Consider the following 25,245-nt stretch of genomic DNA (forward strand, 5'->3'; position numbering starts at 1 on the left):
GAAGACCTGAGTGACGTTTGAAAAAGGCCAAATCATTATGGTCAGATAACTTACTCGGAGCAACTCTAAAAAGCAGGGCTTGTGGGGTACTCCCAGGCAGCAGCGCTGAATGCCTCCCGACAGCGGTCAGACGATGGGCTAACCAACAGAGTCATTGCACCCGGCTGCACATGTATCCGCCGACCTGTCATAGTGCCCATGCTAACCCATTCCACTGTTGAATATGCCTGAAATGGGCACCTTGGAACAATGGAACAAGTTTGCCTAGCATGAAGAGTTCTGTTTGTTTTTTGTACATCACATGGATGGCCAGGAATGGAGGGTCATGGAGGGCCATCAGTGTACTGGTCATAATGTTGTGGCTTGTCTGTGTATATAGAACCATAGCATCTGAAAGAGCAATTCGAAGGCTTACATGGTTCTTTGCAGGGTTAGCCTAAATGATTCTTCTCCATGGGTTTCAGCATTTTGGTAGAATACAGAACATTTTTTCCCCTCTACTCCAATCAAACCATAATTGATATACAACACATTAAAAATGTGCACAAAAGAAAAGACATCTTCAACCATTTCAAAAATTCACATATACATTTATTCCTTTTTCTCCAGACTTGCATCTGAACTGTCCAAAACTTTACATATTTTTTCATTTTTTTCTCAAAATCATTTACAGTAAATCACAATCATAAATAAAGCTGTCACTTTTTTTTTACTAGAAACATTATTCAAATTCAACCACCTTGACTCTTATGAGTCGAGTCTTTGAGGGCATCCATTTAACCCATAAAGCAAAAAAATAACACATTTCTTAAATTATTATCCTAAATGCACCTTTTTTGCACTACAAATAAATGGATCATGGATACAATGTTAAACCTACTCTCTGCTATATACTCTAACACCCATAAGTGGCCTAACTCACCAGAATATGAGAGAGAAGGAATGCCTGATGGAGAAAGAGACTAGAAGTAATACTACCTCTCATATCTATCACTGTAGACCTAATGATTTTCTTCTTCTTAGAAAACAAAACAAAAAAAAAGCAGTTCTTTCCTTCTGTTTTTGAAAAGTACAAAAGAGACCACATAAACCAGACCAGAAACCATGTCAAGGCTTATGACGCACATCACATTATGTTCCCTCATCTGTCCTAATTTTACTTGTACATGTAATTTTATGTACAGACCCGTTTCTATCTTTCCTTTGCAAATGATCAATGTAGAAAGCGGACGTGAGCGAGAACATTACACTGACATTTTGCACAACGTAGGGGAAAGTTCCTTGTATGACAGCAAATTATTACAGCAATAACGTTGGTCCGAGTTGACCGAATGGTATATTACAGTTCTGTATTTTGGTCTCAGTTAATGTGCTCTGTTTTTTACGTGCCGAGTTTATCACATATCAAAATATGTCTAATGGAACACATCAAGATCATGTCCACATAAAAATGATGTCGAGACGTGTTCTATTCTAAAGCTGATATATCCTCATTTTAATAGGGAGCAATCTGAGGAGATATTCATCATATGTAGGGCAGAAATGACTAATCTTTCTTAGTTCAGGTCTATACCCACACACACACACACACACACACACACATTCATGCAGACACAAGCAAGCAACAGTCAGTCTCATGAGGTGAGCCTTTAACCCAAACTTATAGCCCTATAAATCACTGACATTACCATCCATACAAAAGAGTACAACAGAACCTAACTCACTTCTGCCAAACGAATTCACTAATGATTGTTAGATTTAATATTTAAGTACCCATTCTTGCTGGTGTGTTGTGAACTATGGCAGTGTTGAACGTATTTATGATATGTATGTGTGTGAGAAGTCAAAATGACCGAATCATTGGCTAGGTCTCACACAGACAGGCATTAATGCGCAGCAGGCAGTTGTCAATGACAGAGATTGAAGGGAGAGCATGATTGGAGCACACAAACGCATGTGGGTGGGCCTTAGGTCTGCCAGTCAAACTAGTGGCCTGGGTCAGCTCCCCCCTCCAGGTGAGCTAAGGGCCTCCACTGTAAGAGTAGTCTGCTTTGTTGTGCATGACCAGCTTGTTGTCCACGAAGTAGAAGCTGTCAGACTGTGTTTCATAGGGGTGTAGGATCATCTCACGCACTGAAACGAAAAGGAAAACACATGAGACAACAGTGGCCGCCATATTAAGGTGGACTGAAATGGCCCATTACTGGATGCTGTTCCACATGGTAAGAACTACAGATATAGGGTTATTTGAGAAAAGAAGCCTCCCAAGGCTTGCGGTCAGTGTTCCAGTTCATTCCAAAGATGCAAAATAGGGTTCAAAGATGTAAAAATAGACCAGTTGAGATCTTCCACACTAAACTTTACAGAACATTTCGTTCGTTGGTATGCTAAAACGGAAAATATATTTTCCAAAACTGCTGCCACAAAATTAGAATTTCATTATATTCTGTAGCATTATGGTGGCTTGTGTTTCACAGCAAACACAGACTTGTGTTATAAGGGGTGTCCACATTCACTATATGTCCCAAAGTACCCAGACACTCACAGGTGTTCAGACACAGCTTGTATAATCTGATTAGAAAAGCATTCTTAATAGAATGGGACACATTTGGAGCAGCCACACATGAACCTAAGCTCACCATGCCCAATGCCAAGTGTAAGTAAGAGGGGTATGAAGCCCCCCACCAGCAGTGGAGTAGTGGAACTGCCTTCTCAGGAGTGATGGATACCTTTGGGATGAGCTGGAGTGGCATTTGTGATCCAGAACTAGCGTGTCTTCACTAGTGTGTATGTGGTGATTCACTGCACGGATGGATTACAGGAAACAAAAACATTTTCCTGTTGTCACTTGATTTGCTGGCAGGGACGCACCAATATGGAATTTGTGGGCTGATAATGGGTCTGATAAATGACCCTGTAGTGACATGTTAGTGGTACAAAAGGATCAGACACAGCAGTGTTGCTGGAGTTTTTAAAACACACTGTCCACTGCCTACCCATTCTATAACACACCTATCAGGAAACAATGCTTTTGCCGAAGAATTCTCCTTTTACATCATCCAGTTTTGTTTTATATTACATAATGTCATCTTTGAGACTTACACAGAGATAGCTTGCTAGCTACAGTAACCAGCAGAGAGGAGACATGTTGATGTGACTTCATTTTGATTGTTTTATTGTAATGCATGTATGTATGTATGTATGTATGCATGTATGTATGTATGCATGTATGTATGTATGTATGTATGTATGTATGTATGTATGTATAGGTTACACTGGCTTTTGTATGTCCCCTGGAAATCAGCATTTCTGTTTCATGATTAATATGCTGCATTGATATGGGTGTGGCACAAGCCCCTAGAATGCCCCCCTTAGAAATACAGCCCCACTACAGGATCAGTGCTGGTATGAGCAGAAATGGACCACCAAGTTACTGGTTGTAATTAACATAACACAGATAATAACAAAATAAAATTCCATTTTCAGACTGATAATTAAATTGTCCAAATCTGCAAATAATAAAAGGGCCACTGACACATGGTGCACTTTTGTTGTGCAGTACTCACTGATGTCCTCTGAGAGTGGGGGAAACTCGTAGATGTGCTCACAGGTGTTCTTGCTGCTGGGGATGCAAAAGCCAAACTCAAAGTCAAAACTCTTCAGCAGCTGATCACGGAAGTAGTGTCTCTCGATCATGCGGAAGTTATTGATGGGGATGTCGCCCACAGTGAACTCCACCCTAAAATAACCCATAGGGAACAACAAAGGATAGAAAAAATGCTTTAGAAATAAATCTATCATCCAGCACTCTTCAGTATACAACAATGAATGTGTGTCAAATGTACTTCTAATACGGGTCCTTTGAACCTTTGCATGTTTCTGAAATTCATTAGAGGTCATGTTTATGAAATAAATTGGAGGTCATATTTGCTGAGATACCACTAATGTTCAAAGTGGTTCATTTCCTCCAGATGCTGAACACACCCCCTCCCCCCCACCTCCCCCCAAGCACGGCATATGAGAATTCATGCTCATTAGTTATAACAAGGAGCTTGTTGCATCTGTCGTAATTTCTGCCTCATAGTTGCATTCGCTAGGCAGGTCTAATTAAGAGCAACGATGCTGTTTCAGTGGACTGGTCATCTCTGCTTATTTACTCTGACCTCAATAATAGAGTCTCTTCCGGAAGTCTGAAAATAGAGCTCCACTGTGGAATATCCCGGCCCTCACAGCATTTTTGTGTTGATTTTCTTTTCTTAATAAAGGCAGCAGGACATCTTGTCCAAGTAATGCTATCTTTTCCATTACAAGCATCTTATTCTTGAGAAGTCAATAGAAAAAAAAAAAAAAAAAAAGACAGGAACTGAAACAAAAAGAAACTGTAGAAAGATTTCCATTTTTTAAAACCTAATCTCTACCTGCTCTAATTGTGTTGCACTGTTGTATACTTTTTGAATGTGACTGCCTGCACTTATCAAAGAACAGAAAATTCTTCCATTTCAATTTCTTCAAATTCTTCAAAATTCATTTGGGGATCATGTTGAATTTGTCCATGTGAACACTACAGGTGCGGCACAAAGTGACCAGGTTAAAAAATACTGACATATTACTTTTAAGTTTCTATCAAGGTCCTTCATACTCATCAATAACAATACTGTGCATTAGTGTAGTCTCACTTACGTAGCTCCAACCTGACGTAACCGTAGAAATGCTGGCGTGAACTGATATCTCACAAATCTGCCAGCGTTGGGGTCAATATCTCTTTTCTCTCCTCCTTTGTCTAAGGAAAAACCAAACGTGTATTAAACAACCTGGAGCAGGGATGTCCGATCTTATCCACAAAGGGCCAATGTGGCCACAGGTTTTCATAAACAAAGCAGACCAATTGAATAACAAGTAGAATCAAGTGTGCTTGATTGGAACGAAAGCCTACAGTCACACCAGCCCTTTGTGGATACGGCTGGACACAGAAGATACAAGCACCATTTTTTTCATTTTAAAGGATTAGAAACAAAAAAAGTTAACATCCTCTATAGAATCAATTGCAACAGACTACAATACTGTGCACAGTCAGAGAGCACCCTTCATTTATCTAATTTCCAGGGAAATGCCTATTGTGTATGTTGCTCATTTCACAGGAGATGTTTATGAGGAAATTAGATCTAAGATAATACACTTGCACAAGGAAAGTAAAAGTCAAAGGAACATAAGTCATAAAACAGGAATGCCCATAACTGTTCAAAAAAAAAAAATGAACAGATGTAAAGAAAACGGGACTCCTAGCAACCATGCAAGACCTGGCAGACCGCAAAAACTGTCATCATCAGATAAACAATAATTTTAAGTGTTCAAATTTGAGAGAAAGGATAAATAAAAATAAGCTCCACTCTTGCTTAAGTGAGACGACAACTCAGCACTACAGGTCTGATAGGATGTGTAGTTGTCAAGAGGCTGAAAATCAGTGAGTGAATTGTGGTCTAATGTTTGCACAGTACTGTAGGTCTTATGAAAAGAGAAAATATATGTCTTAAGACAGCACCTTCTATGAATTTCATCAACAGGTTTTCATGAGAAACCCCAACGGATTTTCAGTTAAAATAAGGTCAGGAGACACTGGTTGGCTTTCAGTTGTTACAGTCAGGATAATCTACATTTGAGTATGTAAGTGGGTCAGTGGTTGCACTCACCACTTGCTGGAGGCTTTGTGATCTCAAACAGCACCGTCCCCGTCTCCATGTCTCTGATTTTAAACCGTGTAAAGTCAATGTTGTATATGTTGTCCTCTGGACTGCACAAGTAATCTGGAAAAGAAAAATAATACATTCAATTTTTTTTGTTTTAATTTCACACCAAGACACAATGCACCATCTGAGGATAAAATTAGCACATCATGAAGAATGAGTCATAGCGCATGTTCAAACTCTGTAGTCCTTCCAGTCTTAGCAATTACATAATTACTACAAATTCACGACTCTCTATAACTCCCCCACTAAATCTAAAGGCTACACGTATACTCACTTTGCACTATGTATTAATAGTTTAAGCTAATTTTGCCTCAATAATCTGTTACGTCACTAAGACACGACTCCGCCAGTCAGTGTTTGCTTACTGCACAGCCAAATGTTTCAAAAGGCAGGGGACAGAATGTAAATTTATATAATCATACAGCAGAGCAATTAAATCTCACTTATACTCGTGGATAATTTGATATTGCTGTATGAGCCTGATTCACTTATAAGATATTCACTTATAAGATAGCAATTATGTTATTAACATTCTGTGTAATCAATGAAAATTGGTTAATGAAATTAGAGAGAGAGAGAATTAAGGAAGTAGAAGGAAAGGAAATTAAGGAATAAGAAGGGCAGAGAGAGAGAAAGAAAGATGGAATATGTATTTATATAGTAAATTATTGTAGCACAAACAAAGATTTGAAATAACAAGGGATTTATTATAACATAACATTTAACCACTTAACTACCAACTGAAAAGGCTAACAAACCATGATGCACCATAATCACTGATGGAACAAAATCTCCAAAACAGGAAAAAGTAAAAAAAAAAAATTCTGAACTTATAATGGAAGTAATGCTGTGTTTGACTGAAGCTCGTAAGCCAGGATATCCCACATTCAACTTGGGCAAAAATAAATAAATGAATGAAAAAATAAACAAACAAAAAATACCCACCTCCTAAGGTGGTTCCAGCCCCAACTAAAGAACCACTTGTCCTTGGCTTTAAATCAGTAAACACAGACACAACAATGATAAAGTTCACTGCTTTGAAAAGGTAAATACATGAATATTAAAATTATCATTCATATCAGTAAAATTAGCTTGCTAGCACACTGCTAACAATACTTTCATTTCATGTTTTTGTCCCCTCACTTTATTGCACAGAATTTGAAAATGATGCAATTCAGAGCTTTGACTTCCCACTTCTGAGCCCAATCCTACACAGTATTAATATATTTTTTTGAATGGTGTATAAAAAAAATAATAATAATTTAAAAATGGAGGTACAAGGTTTCGTCTAGACAGAGAGGATTCAGTATTTTACTTATTACAATTTTGCTAATGGGCTGCCTCTCTTGCCATTAACAGTGGCCTAACTAAATAAGATTTAACAAGTATAATTTATAAGCATTTCTTACTGCAGTGGCCACTGAGAAATGCAGTAAAGTACATTATTTTTATGGTTGTATGCAAGGCTTTGTTGTTGCATTGCAATCTGCCTTCTCTGTCAAAACTGGACTCCAGAGATACACCTCCCTTCCCTCTTGAGGAGAACAAAGCCTTTTCGAAATTCACAGGGACCACTGAACACCACAGTATGTATCCCAGAGGTAAACCACACCTCTGCACTAATCACTGAGCGACTTGGTACTGCATCTTTCATGAGGCATGAAATGGGCCTTGCCCAATACCAACTAAACACTCCCAATGCGCAGATGCTTTTATTTGTAAAGAAGACAAAAGCAACAAAAGTTGAAATCCAAGCAAAAAAGCTGCTGGTGTTCTCAGGACAATGGACTGACCACCCCAGAGCTCAACATAATTGAATGTGTTTGAGATTATTTGGACTGTGAGAAGCAGAAAATGCAACCAATTTCTAAGACTGAACTTCAGGAGGAGGGAAAAAAATAAAAATAAAAAATAAAAATAATCACCCCTACAGATTTCTTTGAAAAACTGAAAGCAACTCCCATGAAAATAATGGTAGCTGAAATAAAGGCAATGGCAGAAGTAAACCGCACCTTTGCGCTAATCACTGAGGGACTCCTGGTAGTGCATCCTTTATGTGTTTTGAAGTAGGACATCAACACACTTAATACACAGATTCTTTTATTTGTGAAGTAGAGACAGCAACATTGAATAAGCACTCTCCTTGAAAATCTAAATACTTTTATCCAGCGTAAAATTACAATAACTGATGAATGTAATGTTAGAAGTCTCACTCAGTCACGCTTTGGTTACATTATAGCTGCTAATTCCCGTATGAATGAGTAATTAAACCTAGTCCTCCTCTCTCACTATTCCTAACAACTCTGACAGAAACTCTGCTCTCCACAGAAAGAAACATTATTAATAAAGTAATACACTTTGGCACTTGTTTATCTAACAATGGGCTTAACACAGTAAAGCAAGCAAGCAAGCAAGCAAGCAAGCAAGCAAGCAAGCAAGCAAGCAAATAAATAAATAAATAAATAAATAAATAAGGGGCCTTAATATCTTAGGATACTATTTATAAAGCAAAAACATTAACATTATACTGTACTGACTTTCTCTCCTAATGCTTAAATAATGTAAAACCAATAAAATAACGGCATAAAAATGGTACTATGATGCTTGTGCTATATGAATTCATAGGTTTTAAATCATTTGTAGGAAGTTTAGAAATTTTAGTCATGTGCAGAATGAAAGACATAACTGAAAAGGCTGTACAGCACCCAAAATGAAGTAACAAACCTTTTTTCATGGCTTTACAAATACAAATATCGCCAACACGTCTATAAATCCTGAATTAATGCATTTATGGAGGTGGAATGTAGCATACACAACACCTTAAAATACCTAGGATAAGCCTGTAAATTGTCTTAAGCAGTTGTAATTACATGTATAACACTTCATAAAACAAGAGTTTGAGACTTCATAAAGTAAGGTTTCTTAACACATTATCTGTTCATAAGAACATTGTAGACACTAATGCTGCGATGCACCATAACAAATTATAGAGCTTTATGCCAGACTGTTACAGGCTTTTTAACCATTTTCTAAATGCTGAGGAAATTTCATTTCGGTACATTACACCTTATTATACATGCTCTTTACAGGCTTTAAGTGAACTGAGGTCATTTCACTCTAACTGGTAATGCAGGTCATACGATGTGAATATCTTGCTGTGCTCCATCTTTCAAATTGAGGAACTGTTTAAGCTTAAGCCTCACATTATAAGTATCATAAGTATCATGTACAGTGCTGTGAAAAAGTATTTGCCCCTGTCTGAAGTTATGTATTTGTCACATTTGAATGTTTCAGATCATCAAACTACTTTTATATCATGCAAAAATAACCCAAATAAACACTTGGAAATGAAATTAAGCAGTTAACCAAATTAAACTGACTACTGGGTTCAGTTTCACTAGACACTAGACACAGACATGATTACTGTCAGACCTGCTGAATCTAAAGATCACTTAAACAGAGTCTGTCTGGAAGTGTGAAGCAGACTAGAAGGTCTCAAATAGCAGCACATGATGCTGTGCTCTAAGGAGATTAAATACAGATGTGAAACAAACATTGCTAAGGCTCGGGAACTCCAGTAAACCACAGCTGACCAAAAGGACCACAAAGGCTGGTCTCACATTTGCCAAAAACATCTAGATGTCCCCCAAGACTTTTGAGATAATATCCTGTGGATTGAGGAGTCAAAGGTGGAACTTCCTGGAAGTCATGAGTCCCATTACATCTCACATGAAGCTAAAACTGCCTCCCACCATGAAGCTCCTCATATCAAGTCAAATATGGTGTTGGTAGTGTGATGGTCTTGGGCTGGTTTGTTTCTGCAGGACCTGGATCAACTGTCATAACTGATGGAACCATGAATTCTGCTCTCTATCAGAAAATCTTGAAGGAGAAAGCTCGCCGTCAGTTTGTGACCTAAAGCCCAAGCACCATTAGGTTATGCAGCAGGACATTGATCTGGAGCACACAGGCAAGTCCACCTCAAAAGAAGGCTCAAAAGAAACAAAATCAAGGCTTTGGAAAGGCTAAATCAAAGACTTGCCTAAAATCTTATTGAGATGCTGTGGAAAGACCTTAAATTGGCAGTTCATGCTAGAAAACCCTCCAATGTAGCCGAGTTTAAACAATTCTGCTAAAAAGAGTGGACCGAAAACTCCTCTACAGTGATGTAAAAAAGACACGCTGCAAGTTATTGCAAATGATCGATTGCAGTTGTTACTGACAAGGGTAGCACAACCAGCTATTAGGTTTAGGGAACAATTACTTTTTGTTACATGGCTGATATAGGCTTTGAATAAATCTTTAACAGTAAATGGATTGATCATTTCAAGCTGTATTTTATGTTTACTTATGTCTTTAACTTATACTAAAATTAGTTGGATGATCTGAAACATTTAAATGTGATAAATTAGCAAAATTAGCAGAATCAGGAGAGTCTCTCATAGCACTGTACGCAATATATTGCTTTAAAAATGCACTGAAGAAGCATTATGAATACAGGATTCATAGGAAGCCTTGCCTATTTACTTTCCCCCTTCTGGTGTCTACAATTCAATTTAACCTGTACATGTAATTATTGAATAAAATAACAGTACTGGACGTAACATTTAGCATAATATAATTTCCATGAAATGATTGTCAATAGAGGCATGGGGTGGGCTTTCCCAAGGTCACATGAGCAATGAGGCGCATGCGCTCCTCTGTCTGTCCACTGCAGCCCAGGTCCCAGATTAAAGCTCTTAAGCAGCTTATGGCATCTCAGCGTCACAGGGGCGGACCGGGACACATTCAGAGGATTTAGAAGAAAAGTTCTGTGGACTGTTCTCTGCTGGAGCCTCTCTGAGGCCTAATTGCTGCACAGTCCACATTTTGACTTTTTCATTTAATAATAATAAAAAAATAAAAAAATAAATAAATTTGAGACAACATGACTTTAAGAAAGCATAAACGACACTGATCTGAAATCAGCTCTTAATAATCTGTTAAAAACGTATCGGTTCAACATATGTACTAAGGTTTTTAAATGAACCCCTCGTAACTCTCACATATATTTTGTGTATTTTGTATATCATGTGTGTTTATGTGTAATTATGCCAGTAGAAATATGAAAATAAAAGAAGGAATGGTATGCTGTCTTTACGGTCTTTATCTGGTGTTGAATGCACTGAAGAGTTTTCAGTGCCCGTGGATCTATTTTTAACTTCAGGGTTAATGTAAAAGGTGCGATAAAGAACTGCACTGCCTCTAGCGCTACTGCTTTGTCAGCACAACTGTCAATTCGGAGGCCTGTTTGAACTCATTGCCCTTTCCTTTTTCTGACTAAACACACTTCAGTTTTCACCCTAGCAGTTCTTGTGATTATGGAGGACTTAGGGCTGCACTACATGGAAAAATTATCCATACTTACATTCTGATTATATTACAATGTATTGCAATTGTGATATGACTGATATAATTGTACTTACTGCATCTCTTACTGTACCATATTTTGGTTAACAGCATATACTGCAGCATTACACTGCATTCAATAGTTCACTGTATACCGTATTACCCCACACGTGGTCTTGCACATTGTACTACTGTACACATAGTATTACACTTTACTACAATGTATATTCACAAAGCAATGGCATTATAGCCAGCTCATCCCTTATTCATTACTGCCAGTCAGCTGTACTGTTGGTGCCTTTCCTTTATTTATTGTCTAGTCTGTGCAATATCCTTCTTGTACATGCAACACCTTCCTGCCCTATTGTTCTATTTATATTTTTATAGGCAGAAGCACTCTGCTGTAGTACAAGAATTTTACTGTATTTCTCTGTATTTACTGTATGTCCTGTACTCAGCATACACACGACAATAATCAGTACTGCACAGCCAATATCACAATAACAGTTAATAAACGTACATGCACAACTACATCACAAATGTCTCAAAGAGAATAAAAAAATATGATGCTAGAAAACGTTACTCCACTGGAACAAAGAAACGAAAATTGTTCCTCAGATTTATTATTACTCAAATACTTTGCACTAACTGTGTGGTTAGGAATAAAAACGTTATGTGGAGGTCGACATAACTGAGTGAGGATTAAAGACACTGACTGTAGGATGTAATATTAGTTATTCAGAGTTTGAGGTTCATTTCTTGAGCAGACCATAAGTTTACAAGTACTGTGCTGACGTATTAGTCCTTTTTTGTCTCCGACTTGACTTGAACTCTATACCATTTGTACTTGGGACTTGTCTTGGCCATTGGTTTGCCAATGTAGCTTCTGGTCTCGACTGAGACTGCCTGCCATTTAAACACTGTATTTCCAGTCTTTCTTTTATCTCTCACCACTGTTCACTGATTCATACTCTACTACACTACCCAAAATGACTATGTATTTGTGTCTTCATTCATTCACAGTGGCACTGAACACCAAGAAATTCGAAATTCAGAAAAATGTTAGAAAATTTAGAAATTTAACTAGGGTTTGAATTTGACTGAGCTGTTACACTTCTGTTTTGTGGAAAAAACAGCCTTTACATTTTTACCTATGTATTTGTCATTTCATGACGAAGATTAAGTAGCACAGACATTTTAAAGTGACCCCAACAAACAATTTAAAGGGACCAAAGAAATCTGGACTGAAAGCAGTTAAAGGAAGAGGACTGACGGAGGAACTTATTTTATGTTTTGTAGACTCTGTCTAGGCCCCCGATAAACTAATTTTGTTCTATATACAGTTTTCTGTTAGATAAATAGGATCTAATCATCTAATCATAATCTTGGACTCAAGATAAGTAACCTTCATCTCTACGCAACTATATAATTACAGCATAAATATGTGCGTACAACACAGCAGAGGGCCAAATGCCTTCGTGTGTCTTCTGTTAGTAAGTTATTCTTTAAACATCCATCAAACATTCATTAAAAAAAAATAATAATAATAATAATAAATTTATTTTATTTATATATATATATTTATTTACACACACACACACACACACACACACACACACACACACACACACACACACACACACACACACACGTTATAGACAGACAGACAGACAGACAGACAGACAGACAGACAGACAAAGTGTATTAGGTAAGAAGCTATGTGTAATCTGCTGGCAGTGAGGTAACGTGTGGCCTAAAGCACTGTAACACTAACACCAAACACAGAAAATAGATGATTCAAAGATCTGATTTCACAAAGGCCTGGACATCAGGGACACCCACCTTTCTATATTTTTATCTGACAGACATACAGATACCCAGCATGTTAAATGCACATAAATAAAAAGCAGTGATTTGCAGATCCACTTTGCCCTGTATAAATATTTACATAACAAAGACGTTTTACATCATCAACCTTTCATAAATGTATGCTCAACAGGGCAATTTAAGACTGGAAACATTATGATATGTTTAAAAAACATTTTAATCAAGTGATACAATCATGGTCAGGTATAAAAGGAGTGCTGAGGGAAGCTCTAATCCTTTTTGAGCATGGATAGAAAAATATGCATCAACAAATAATCCGAAATGTTTAAGAACAACGTTCCTCAGCAAGCAACTGCAAGAATTTTAGCTATTTCACACTCTACCATGTGTAATATCATTAAAAGATTCAGGGAACATGGGGAAATCTCTGTGTGTGAAGGGCTGAAACCCACAAAAGAATATCCACGACCTTTGTTTGCATTAAAAAAACAGTGCTTTTCACCACAGGGGTTCAGGAATACTTTGAAAAACCATTGTCAATAAACACTGTTTGTCACTGCATCCACAAATGCAAGACATCCATGTTTATTTCAACATGGCAACATACATACTATGTCACTATGTCCTAATCTAATCTTTTGTAGATATCACAGCTAGCAAACCTTTTCTTCTATCCAGCTAGGAGTCTTTCTGATCTTGTATTACAAATTTCTACACACTCTCCCTTGCCGAACACTTCTAGCCCTGTGATACACCTGGACCATCTTGCATGCACAAATATTTAAGATCCGTCTCCAGATTTTCAATGATGTGTAAGTCAAGGCACTGTGAGGTCCAAAAGCTTCAGCTTTAGTTTCTTGAAGCAGATTATGTCCAGATCAATGTCCTATTGTAGAAGCCAGCCTCTTTTCAGCTTTAAATTGACTTACGGGGTCACATTCGCTTCCAGAATTTGTTTCTAAGTACAGTTAAGCCCAGAAATAATTGGACAGTGACAAGTTTTGGTATTTTAGCTGTTTACCAAAACATTAAAGATACAGTTGTATAATCAACGTGAGCTTAAAGTGCAGACTCTCTGCTTTAATTTGAGGGTATTCACATCCTAATTGGAGGAAGGGTTTAGGAATTACAGCTATTTAATATGTAGCTGCCTCTTTTTCAAGGGTCCAGAGGTAATTGGACAATTATCTTAAAAGCTATTTCATGTGCTGCATGAGCTATTCCCTCATTAATCCATCATCAATTAGATAAGTAAAAGGTCTGGAGTTGATTCCAGATGTGGCATTTTCATTTGGAAGTTGCTGTGATCCCACAACATGCAGTCAAAGGAGCCATCAATGGAAGTGAAACAGACCATCATTAGGCTGAAAAAAAGAAGAAATCCATCAGAGAGATAGCAGAAATGTTAGGAGCGGCCAAATCAACAGTTTGGTACATTCTGGAGAAAAAAGAGCTCAGGAACTCAAAAAGGCCTGGACATCCAGAGAAGACAACAGTGATGGATGACTGCAGAACCCTTTCCATGGTGAAGAAAAACAACATCCACCCAAGCTAAGAAAACTCTCCAGGAAGTAGGTGCATCACTATCTAAGTCTACCAATAAAGAGAAGACTTCATGAGAGCAAATACAGAGGGTTCACCACAAGATGCACATCGTCTGTAAAACATGGTGGAGGCAGTGTGATGGCATGGGCATGCATGGCTTCCAATGGCACTGGGTCACTAGTGTTTACTGATGATGTGACAGAAGACAGAAGCAGCCGGATGAATTCTGACATGTACAGGGATATACTCTCTGCTCAGATTCAACTAAATGCAGCAAGGTTGATTGGACGTCGCTTCACAGTGCAGATGGACAATGACCCAAAACTTACTGCGAAAGCAACCCAGGAGTTTTTTAAGGCAAAGAAGTGGAATATTCTGCAATGGTTGAGCCAATCACCAGATCTCAACCCATTCGACCATGTATTTCACTTGCTTAAGATAAAACTTAAAGCAGAAAGACCCACAAACAACAACTGAAGACAGCTGCAGTAAAGGCCTGGCAAAGCATCACAAAGGAGGGAACCCAGCATTTGGTGATGTCCATGACTTCCAGACTTCAGGCAGTCATTGCCTGCAAAGTATTCTCAACAAAGTATTAAAAATGAACATTTTATTTATGGTAAAGTTCATTTGTCCAATTACTTTTGAGCCCCTGAAATGAGGAGGCTTTGTAGAAAAATGATTGCAATTCCTAAACATTTCATAGGACATTTTCGTGCAACCCCTTAAATTAAACCTAAAAGTCTAAACTTCAATTGCATCTCAGTTGTTTAATTTCAAATCCAATGTGGTGGCATGCAGAGCCCAAATCATGAAGACTGTGTTACTGTCCAAATATTTCTGGGACTAACTGTATATTAATTATGCACTGTGGTTAGTGCCACTTTTACACAAGCACAGACACACATACACAGGAAACCACAGCAGGAACAGCTCTACTTCCACAACTAACATGATATTTTGACTACTGAACAACTCAACGTCCTGTCCTAATTACTGCATAATTTAGACCTAAAATCACCACAGAAGGGGAACGGCCTTTATTACCAAGATCTCGATCACTATTTAGGCACAGTTTTATGGTTTTCCTAACACTTTAAAGATCTTGGAAATCTGGTGCTTTTATTCTGCATACATGTATGTATATATGCATATGTATAGCTTTGCTGTCCCCACTTGTTAAAGTACACACCACAGACAAGGAGACATTTAAATATCACAGCACTAATACAGAATTTGTGCATTCATAAGTTTGTGTGTATATCGTTTGGTAAATGATATTCTGAAGGGTCCTGTCCTTAATTTTAGGCTTGCAGATTAGCCGTTAATTGCTGACTAATACAAGGTTCGATATTAGTCAAAAGAAAATTTTCCAAAATTTGTATCCCTACTTACCCCAAACTACATTCTGAGACGCTAAAAGAAGGTATTAAAGACTCGGTATTAGTATCAAAAAACTTTAGATGATACTCATTCCTAGTCGTCAAGGCACTATAACCACTGCAAATACTCTGAGCTAGGAACACAAAGAAAACAAAAGCAGAAACCTAAATTGGCCACAGTGCTGAACCCACAATCAGCCAGCAGTACCAAGTGTTTAGTATGTCATGATGAGTTAAATGGCGAGAAGTGCTAAATGTGTCAGGCCTGCGATTCTCTAACAGCATGTGATTATGCATGTATGTGTAATTTCTCTTTTCCTGTTTTTAAAGTCACAGAGACAGAACCAAAAAAAAAGGGAAAAAAAAGTGACAGACTCCTACACTACCATCACCAACCACGGCCTCTCACTGTGAACTCATGCTTGTTTATGACTCATTTGCATCGTATGAGGTGATGACTCATGCTGCTATACAGTGTTTGTTCTAACCTAACCCTTATTTGTTGCTCTTTATAGCTTATATCCGAAGCGCCTCGTCCTAAACGACTTAGAAAACAGAGCTTTTCTGATACTTGTATTTTGTGAATCAAGAACTATTACAGAGACAAGGCCTTCCTCACAACAAATAAAGCACAGTGTTACAATATTACATTCAACAGAGAGATATTATTATTAGTAATTAGATAAAGAGCTTTGAAATCAATTGTTTTCATCATCACTATTTCGACTACTGCTTAACTAAACCAACTAGCTTTCAAGTCATGAACAGCTGCACATGCTTGTAAACTTAACCCCTCAGTCAACAGCAGTTTTTTTGGGTGGATTAATTGGAAACGAATTGGAAATATACTGCTGGGTTACTTACAAGTATTACTTGATTTTTTCCTTTCAGTTCCTTCTTTAAAAAGTTTATTTTTGCCAACACATAATGAATTAATACATGAACTGTACTTGGTTTCCAATAGTCTTCTATAAAAAAGTTGCGCTCCTGTTCTGCTGGTGCATTTTGTCCTTCCCAACTTGTCTGCAAATGTCAGAGAAAGCAGGTATGACGACAAATATTGTGTAGTTAATTCACACTGGTGACCATAGTGAGTGGCAGCTTCTTATTCTTTTCTTTTAACCCTTCTCGTTCTTGAAAGAAATTCTCAAAGGGCTCTCCTTTTGCCCTGTTGAGGAATTCACTTCTGAGGCTCACTGACAGACACACACAAGCCACAGGATGTTCCACTTGCAACCTGTTTCTTCTATGTCAGTCATTTAGCTTCCTTATTCTTCTCCACAGTCACTTCCTCTCATCTGCTCTTCAATATCCCCTTAGTTGGAGTTGCCACCAGGTGGTGGAGAAACACTGCCTGTCTCTCCTCCTACACTTCGCAGTGTTCTCTTATATTTCAAACAGGACACTTTGCCAGTGAAAGTGAGACTCTAGTCTAGCAGAATAAAGAATAATGATCAGAGGAACCCTATTTTTGCTGTCTGCAAAAGCAGTTTGTGTACTGGCAGAGCAAAGAGATACCAGCATGATTAATTATTCAGCATCATTCATCCAAGAATATGTGGGTGGCTGAGCTGATGTTCCATTTTTTGTGTTTGCAATGACAATTACAGATTTGTAGTACATTTTATTCAAGCTAATTACATTATGAAATGCTTAATTTAAAAAGTATTGAAAAATACATTTCAAATGACCTGACACTCTGCTTCACTGTCCAGAGAAATATCTTTCAACTCCTGTAATTTGGGGGCTGTTAATGGCACAGTAAAATACCGTAAATGGGGGCAGTCATGGGCTGGAGGTTAGGGAACCAGCCTCGTGACCGGAATGTCGCTGGTTCGATCCCCACAGCCAACAGCACATGACTGAGGTGTCCTTGAGCAAGACACCTAACCCCCAACTGCTCCCCGGGGGCTGTGGATTGGGCTGCCCACCACTCTAGGCAAGTGTGCTCACTGCCCCCTAGTGTGTGCGCACTAGAGTGTATGTGGTGTTTCACTTCACGGATGGGTTAAGTACAGAGGTGAAATTTCCCCATTGTGGGACTAATATGGGTCTCTTAATTTCAATAAAAATAAGCAAAAATCTATTAAATTAATATTATACATTAGAAGAAAATGTTCACTATGAAACTATATGTCTTTATGTTCCCGATGGATCACATTTTGCCTGCAAAACTGATGTCCACAGTGTGCTGCCACTCTATAAATATTAAACAAGCTTTCATTCAGACATCCAATTACTGAAAATGACTCTCATACAGAAGACCTTATAGACCTTAGTACAAGGTCTAAACAAAAATGTTGTAGTTCAAACATTTATTGAAATATTACCATTTCCTGTTTTGTTAGAAATGGGGACCAATAATGCAGTCCTTTGGCATTAAAATGGTGATTTGACACTTTTTAAAATTTAAAATTAATAACATTGAATTCAAGGCCGTCTGGAATACTGTCTGAAATGTCGAATTGAGTGACAGCAATGTCCTACAGTATGACATGAACTTGTCACCACAATGGACACAGACTTCTTTTATCATGGCTAATGGCTCACTGTAGTGTTTTATGTCCATTTTGCTCAGTTTGGATCCTCCTCCTAATGGTCCTCCAGTAAAAGGAGGAGTAATTCTGATTGTAATAGGCCTATTTTAAAAGTACATTGGAAAAACAATATTTTTTACATGGCTATGAAATATTTTAACCAAGATTTAACAAAAAGGTTTATAACTTTCACTTTGGTTACGAGCCCTCATGAACTACCCTTGTGTGCTGGTTGAACTGCAAGACAGATGCCACAATTCTTTAGTCCAAGCTATCTTAAATCTGTGCAGTCCACACTAAAACAGGACAATGCAGGAACCTAACTGGCTAGTACACTGCTTAGTAATGCAGGACCACCTCCCAGTTTAGAACACTGGCAACTGCTTCCTTATGGACTTTACATCACAGAGGATACGCGGCACAGCACTAGTAAACTCTTACAGCAGTTTCATCATGACATTTACTCAAAGCTACACTATAAACTGTAAACACAGCCACATGCCAGTCACAATTTATCCAAGACAGCAAAATCAAACGACTTCACAGCTAAAGCATCTAATCTTCAGCTGCTACACTTTTCAGAGAAATACTCATGTTAACAGTGAGCGACTAAACAGATCATTTAGAGTTTTTAAATTTGCTCCATGGAAGATATTTAATTTATCCTACAATTTGTCTTTTTTCCCCCATTAGTACAGCCATGGTGCCTTAAAGCGGAATTAATTAAAAGGGAAACATCGGTGTTTCGACTACATAAGGCAAGTGAAAATGGCATGTCCATGCATTAGACAAGAGTGTTGTTTTTAAAGCATGTTTCTTAAAATACTCTGCCATCCAGTGTCCCCTCTACAATCCTATTACTCCATCTGTATGATTTGTCTGCGCTGATGTACATTATGGTATTCATCATAGATTATTGTATTCCAAAGGATGTGTCTGGTTGTGCTTAGGCCACTGGGTTGCAAAAGAGTAGCAGCCATTTTTAGAGCAGTAAGCTGGTAGATTAGCCATCTGGAGCTAAGAGGTGCAGATATAGAAGAACAGGAAGCCAAAGTGAGAGGACACGAGAGACCACAAACATACAGCAGACATCGACAAAAAGGCTTCCTCATTTATCAAATTTTCTTTTCTTCACAATATGGCTGAGAACCTTCTTAACCTACAACATGCAAAACAACCCAAGATTTCACACAAAACTATTCTGACACCAATTCGGCCCATCATAATCATAAACTGTTAATGCTAGAATACGGAAGAAGAGATGCCTTAAAATGGATTCACTTTTTATGTAATTCCAATCAAAGTAATAATATGGTGAAATTTTGAATATAACAGATGGGGGTCTTAAGGTCATACAGTGTCTTGGATAGTATGGTAATAACTTGAAGCTTTGGCGGTTCTGACGAGCAAGCTACATCAGAGTTCAGTTAAGTGAACCCAATAAAGCAATTATGTACAATGACTGGTATGGGATTTTCTTCTTACTATTTTCACTTCAACTGGCTGCTTTATTGCAAATACTGCCCTACAGATTAAAAAATGACTACAGGTATTAAACAAAACTTGCTAAATTAACCAAACTTAATTACACTAAAATGGGCAAAAGTATGTGGATTGCCCTCTTAATTTTTGATGTTTCAGCCACACTCATTGCAAACAGGTGTGCGAAGTCACGCACATCCATAATCTTCATAGATTTTGGCATAAATGGGTTGTATTGAAGACTTCAGAGACAGTGAAAGTGTCACGGTCATAGGATTCCACTTTTGCCACAAGACAGTTCATGCACCGGTCAACTGAAAGTGCTATTATTGTGAAACAACAGCAAAGCAACAATGCGGTAGACCACACAAACTCACAGAGCAGGGTGTGAGTGCTGAAGCATGTAAAATCACATATGCTCTGGTGCATAACTCACTACAGAGTTACAAACTGTCCCTGGAAGCAGCATTAGCACAAGAACTGTGTCAGGAGCTTCATACAATGGATTTCCATTGCTGAGCAGCTGAACAAGATCTCTTCATGCAACGCCAAGCGTCGACTGGAGCGGTATAATGCATGCCAACACTGGACTCTGGAGCAGTAGAAATGTGTTCTCTGGAGTAATGAATTACAGTTCACTATCTGGTAGACTTTTGGGTGAATCTGGGTTTATCCCCCAAGCTTCAGTGAAGGGTATATGTTAAAGCGATAGCATCCATCCATCCATCTTCCAAGCCGCTTCTCTTTCAGGGTCGCGGGGAGCATACAAACATTAAAAAAAACACACACACACACACACACACACACACACACACCTAACTTTACAGGAGAGCTGCAAAAGGGGGGGGGGGGGGCAGTACTAACGTCCATGGTTTTGGAATGGGATGCCCCAGAAGCTCATAAAAGTGTGATGGTTAGGCATCTACATAGTGTTTCTTATACTTCAAGTAATATTATTCATGTTTCTCCAAAGTATGTTAGGACCAACTAAATTATTAGAAGATCATTCAACTTGCAATCCTCCTACCATTTCACTGTGCTCTTTGAGCTACAGTGCCTACGCTTACAGCATAACTATCAATGCTATTAACTTTAATTGTTATAAAGAGACATTAGTCATAGCAGGCAGGGATGGTGACTTGTTAGCTTTGCCTTTTCTGGCAAAAAGAAAAGGTCAGAATAATTGGAAAAGGTGACAAACATCAAGCTTGCATGCTAACAAAAGCTGTGATCACTTCCAGTGTTATGATCGTATCTGGAAAAGGACTAATATGCTAATGAACAACTACACCAGGAATGAAACTCGTGAAACCTGCAATCTTGACTAAAATTTAAAAGCATTTTGGCAACAAAACTTGTATCTCTATGATTAACCTATGAAAACACAATGGTCTTTGTCTTCACTATCTAAAGACCAGCACTGATGTATTTTTGAAGCCTCTGCATGCTCATAGGCCAGGCTGGTCTGATGGGCCCACTTTCCAAACCTACATTACATATTTCACCTGAGGAGAGAGACGTTTATCACTGTAAAGTGTCCATCACTAGTATTTTCTGGCAGTTGTGCCATACCCACACATAAAACACTGTTTTCTAACTAAACTAGAAATAGAAAGCTATTAAAGCCCTGACAACTAGAGCCTGTAACAGTAAAGTCTTAAGGATTGACTTCATCAACCTCAACTAATCTGCAAACACAGTTCATCTGTCACCGGATCAGTAGATCAGCTGAAATTGTTTACCCCATTTAGGCAAAATGATTCACTTCTCATTTTAGAATCATCCACTCATATACTTGATACAATGCCTTTAAAATGTAATCAAATGTATCTACTAGAATCAATCAGAAAATCATCAGGCTATTGTTAACCACTGAAAATCTTTAAGACTTGGTGACACAATAATAATAAAATAACACTCAAATTGAACCAACCTTTGATCAATAAACCTAATTTGTTTCCTGCAAGATGCCCAATTAAAGGCTAGTCTAAAATCATCTTTGAGAAAACTGTAACTCAGCAGCTGACCCCACATTTCTCAAGGTAAAAAATTCCAAATCAAGAAATATTTTAGTTATGAAATAGGCCTAATCACAGTACAAAGACTGCACTATTTTATTCAAAAATGATCTCATACTGACCAGGACTAAATCTTTGTTGCTTGAGCTACTTGGTCAGTGCAGCATTTCACTGTATGTCACAATATTCTTCTACACAACCTAGAAAATCTCATTACAGTTAGGGGTATGACACTTTCTTTGTGGTAATCAGTCAGATCTGCATAAGTATAAATGCTGAGTTTTCATAACACAGAAAACTAACATATGGTGTCCCACAAGACTCTGTTCTAGGGCCATTTATAGGCCAGTATCACATGCCATCAATGGGTGAAGCAATCTGTAAACATGGAATTAGCTTCCTTTGCCATGCTGATGATACAACTATGTGTCAGCCAAACCAAATGATGAACACTAACTTAGGATTGTCCATTGCATAAAGGACATTAAAGACAGGAAGTCTTAATCTAATCTCTCATTTAATACACATAGGTAGCGTTACTGGAAAAGCTTCTTGTCCTGAACCTATTGCCTATTACAACCTGTCAGATCCAGTTCAATCACAAGAGATATTGGTGGTGATCTGTTGTCACTCTCACATGCCCACTTAGGTTTACTGATGCACTGGAGAGGTGCTGATGCCTCAGGGTGCCCTCATGCATGGAACATCTTCTGGTTCTCACCTTATAGTTAGGTTGTTAAAGTTAGGACTGCCAGAACATTTGCTTGCAAAATGAACACAAGTACCCTTTAAAGAGATCTATGATGGATTAACATATTTTGACTTGTATCACTATAATTACTGCTGTTTGATTGTGCCATTAGCCACTTAACCAGGTGCCAATTAGTCCAGAATAAAGCATCCATCCATCCATTTTCTAAGCCGCTTCTCCGTCAGGGTTGCGGGGGGGTGCTGGAGCATATCCCAGCAGTCTTCGGGCGGAAGGCAGGATACACCCTGGACAGGCCGCCAGTCCATTGCAGTCAGAATAAAGCAGCCAGTCCTTAATAGAACTAGGGTTTGACCATATTAGCCCTATTTTAAATTAACACTACATGCTTATAAAGGAAGTGATTGTTACATATGCCATCTGTTGGTGTTTTATGGGAGGAGGCCTGCACTTATATCTGTTCTTTGTTTTATGAAATGTCTTTTTAATGTCTGAATTCTGCATGTCCCAACACAGTGTACAAATGACACCGACTGTGAAAACAAATTCTCAAAGAATCTAATCTGCACTGCCCTTCGTTTCTATTCTGCATGGATTAAAAAACAACTTTACTGACAAAGTTCTTAACAGTCTTAACTCACTTTTCTTACCCTGTATGATCAGTTTTCACTTTCATATCATAATTCCACTATTCAGTGCTGCCCAGAGGAGTCTTCTTTTGAGTCTTGGTTCCTTTCTGGGTTTCTAACTTAAGCTTCTAGGGAGTTTTATCTTTTACTTTCACCCACTTGTTCCATAGAGATCTAGACCCAGACCTCTATAAAGCTGCTTTTTAACAACATCCATTGTAAAAAGAACTATACAAATGAAACTCAAGTAATGTGTTATATAACCTTACAAGCAGGAAAAACAGAACAGGTGGCTTACGAAAGCCACACTGACAGTGAACACTGGCTGTGAAGCAGAGGTGCAGCCTAAAGCCAGGATCAAACCTGAGCTCTGCCAAGCACAATATGAAACGCAACTGGCAGTATTGCCGGGGAGAGGGATGAGAGTAGGAGACAATCTCTCCTTTGAGAATTCCCATATTGATAAGTTAGGTGACCATGTAGTCACAAAATGGCTTATCACTGACAATGCTGTGAAGATAGTGGCTTGAAAATGTTGATGACAGCTGATACAGCAGGTCTTAGAAGAAGCATGCAGAACCATCACTGTAAGTAAATCTGGCAGTCTATCTAAAGTATGTAAAATGAAAAAAATCTTTAATTATATTTTAAAGATTTTATTAAGACAATCTAATGATGTAACAATAAATCACAAGAGTACAGAAATGTGCAATGTGCACCATAAAGATGACATTGCATCTTTTACATTTTAACGAGCAGACTTTGTTAATTAGGGCACCAAATGCAATCACAGCTAGTCCCAATCAACCCACAGTCCTATCTCCCAAATGTAGTCTCCTAAGCAAGCTGTGAAAAAACATCAATACAGTCAGTTATTATTTATCTTGACATTCAAATTTCATTCAAAACATCATGTGGATGGATGGATGGATGGATGGATGGATGGATGGATAACGAGTCCTCCATTCTAGTTAAAAATATTTTCTTTGGATTTGTGGTTTCTCTCCCAAGCTTGATATTGATTTCAATACAGACTGACCGTCATCTTCAATTACTTGCCAAACCAATCAGTCCGTGGGATCATGTAATCTCTAGTAATAGCAGTGGAGTAAAAGATCCAGAAAGGAGTGTCTAGAAAGTATGAAATTAAGTACTAAACATATACTATTCGATTATAAAACCTAAATACTGCAGAGTTCTGCTACTCTCTTGTTCTGAACACACAGCAAACATCTCAGCCACATTTAAATGCAAAGTATAAAAGCCAGTTTGGATGACCAAGACTTTGAATTGAATAATTACCTTTTAATACATGATTCTCACCTAATGCCAGCTCATAAAAACACCTTTTGATGGTTCCAACATTCTCAATACCACTTGGATGGATTCCTTAACCGAACAAAAGCCTACAGTAAAACAAAGAGGACAGTAATTAATGGTGTCTGTTTAGAACAGACAGGAGAGAGCAGGAAGGTATTCCAGCCCACTGGAGCTCAACTGCTCTAATCTGGTTTAGTGATTTGGATGGGAGCAAATCCATCTAATCAGAGGACATGGCCAGTGCGAAAACGAGAGTGAGAGAATTGGAGGATTCATGGGGTCACATTCCAGAGAGAAATAAATAAGCATTATAAAACACAGCGATACAAAAGAGGGGGGAAAAAAGGGAAAAAAGGTTGTGTAGTGACACACAATTCCACTGGCTACTCTGAAGGGAGCAGGGGAACCTTGGGCAGGTGTCCATATACACAGCTTTGTGCATTCAGAAGATAAGATACCAATTTAAACCGTTCCTCAATTCTGATATGACAGACAGCAGTGCTCTTTTGGGCTTCCAGTGCAGCTGAGCAGTGAAACAGAGAAGTATCTGACAGAGGACTGAATATAAATCTGTGAATAAAGAGCGGGTATTACATCAAAGCTTTGTTATCTATTGAGCCATGGCCTGGACTCCATGTAACAGTGACAGGGCCCCTGTTGTTTG

General features: G+C 38.3%; 1 protein-coding gene across 1 annotated transcript in view; it reads right to left on the reverse strand.

Annotated features, from left to right (window-relative positions):
• Positions 1-569: 569 nt before the first annotated feature.
• unc119b (unc-119 homolog b (C. elegans)) overlaps positions 570-25,245 on the reverse strand; it is a 31,269-nt gene continuing 6,593 nt past the window's right edge. Inside the window, exons 2-5 of the mRNA XM_017704374.2 lie at positions 5,688-5,801; positions 4,681-4,780; positions 3,567-3,739; positions 570-2,133 (exon numbers count right to left, since the gene is read on the reverse strand). Of these exons, the coding sequence (XP_017559863.1) occupies positions 2,021-2,133; positions 3,567-3,739; positions 4,681-4,780; positions 5,688-5,801 (500 nt within the window). The 3' untranslated portion in view covers positions 570-2,020. The remainder of the gene's footprint in view (positions 2,134-3,566; positions 3,740-4,680; positions 4,781-5,687; positions 5,802-25,245) is intronic.

The sequence above is a fragment of the Pygocentrus nattereri genome, chromosome 16, assembly GCF_015220715.1.
Source record: "Pygocentrus nattereri isolate fPygNat1 chromosome 16, fPygNat1.pri, whole genome shotgun sequence".
NCBI lineage: Eukaryota > Metazoa > Chordata > Actinopteri > Characiformes > Serrasalmidae > Pygocentrus > Pygocentrus nattereri.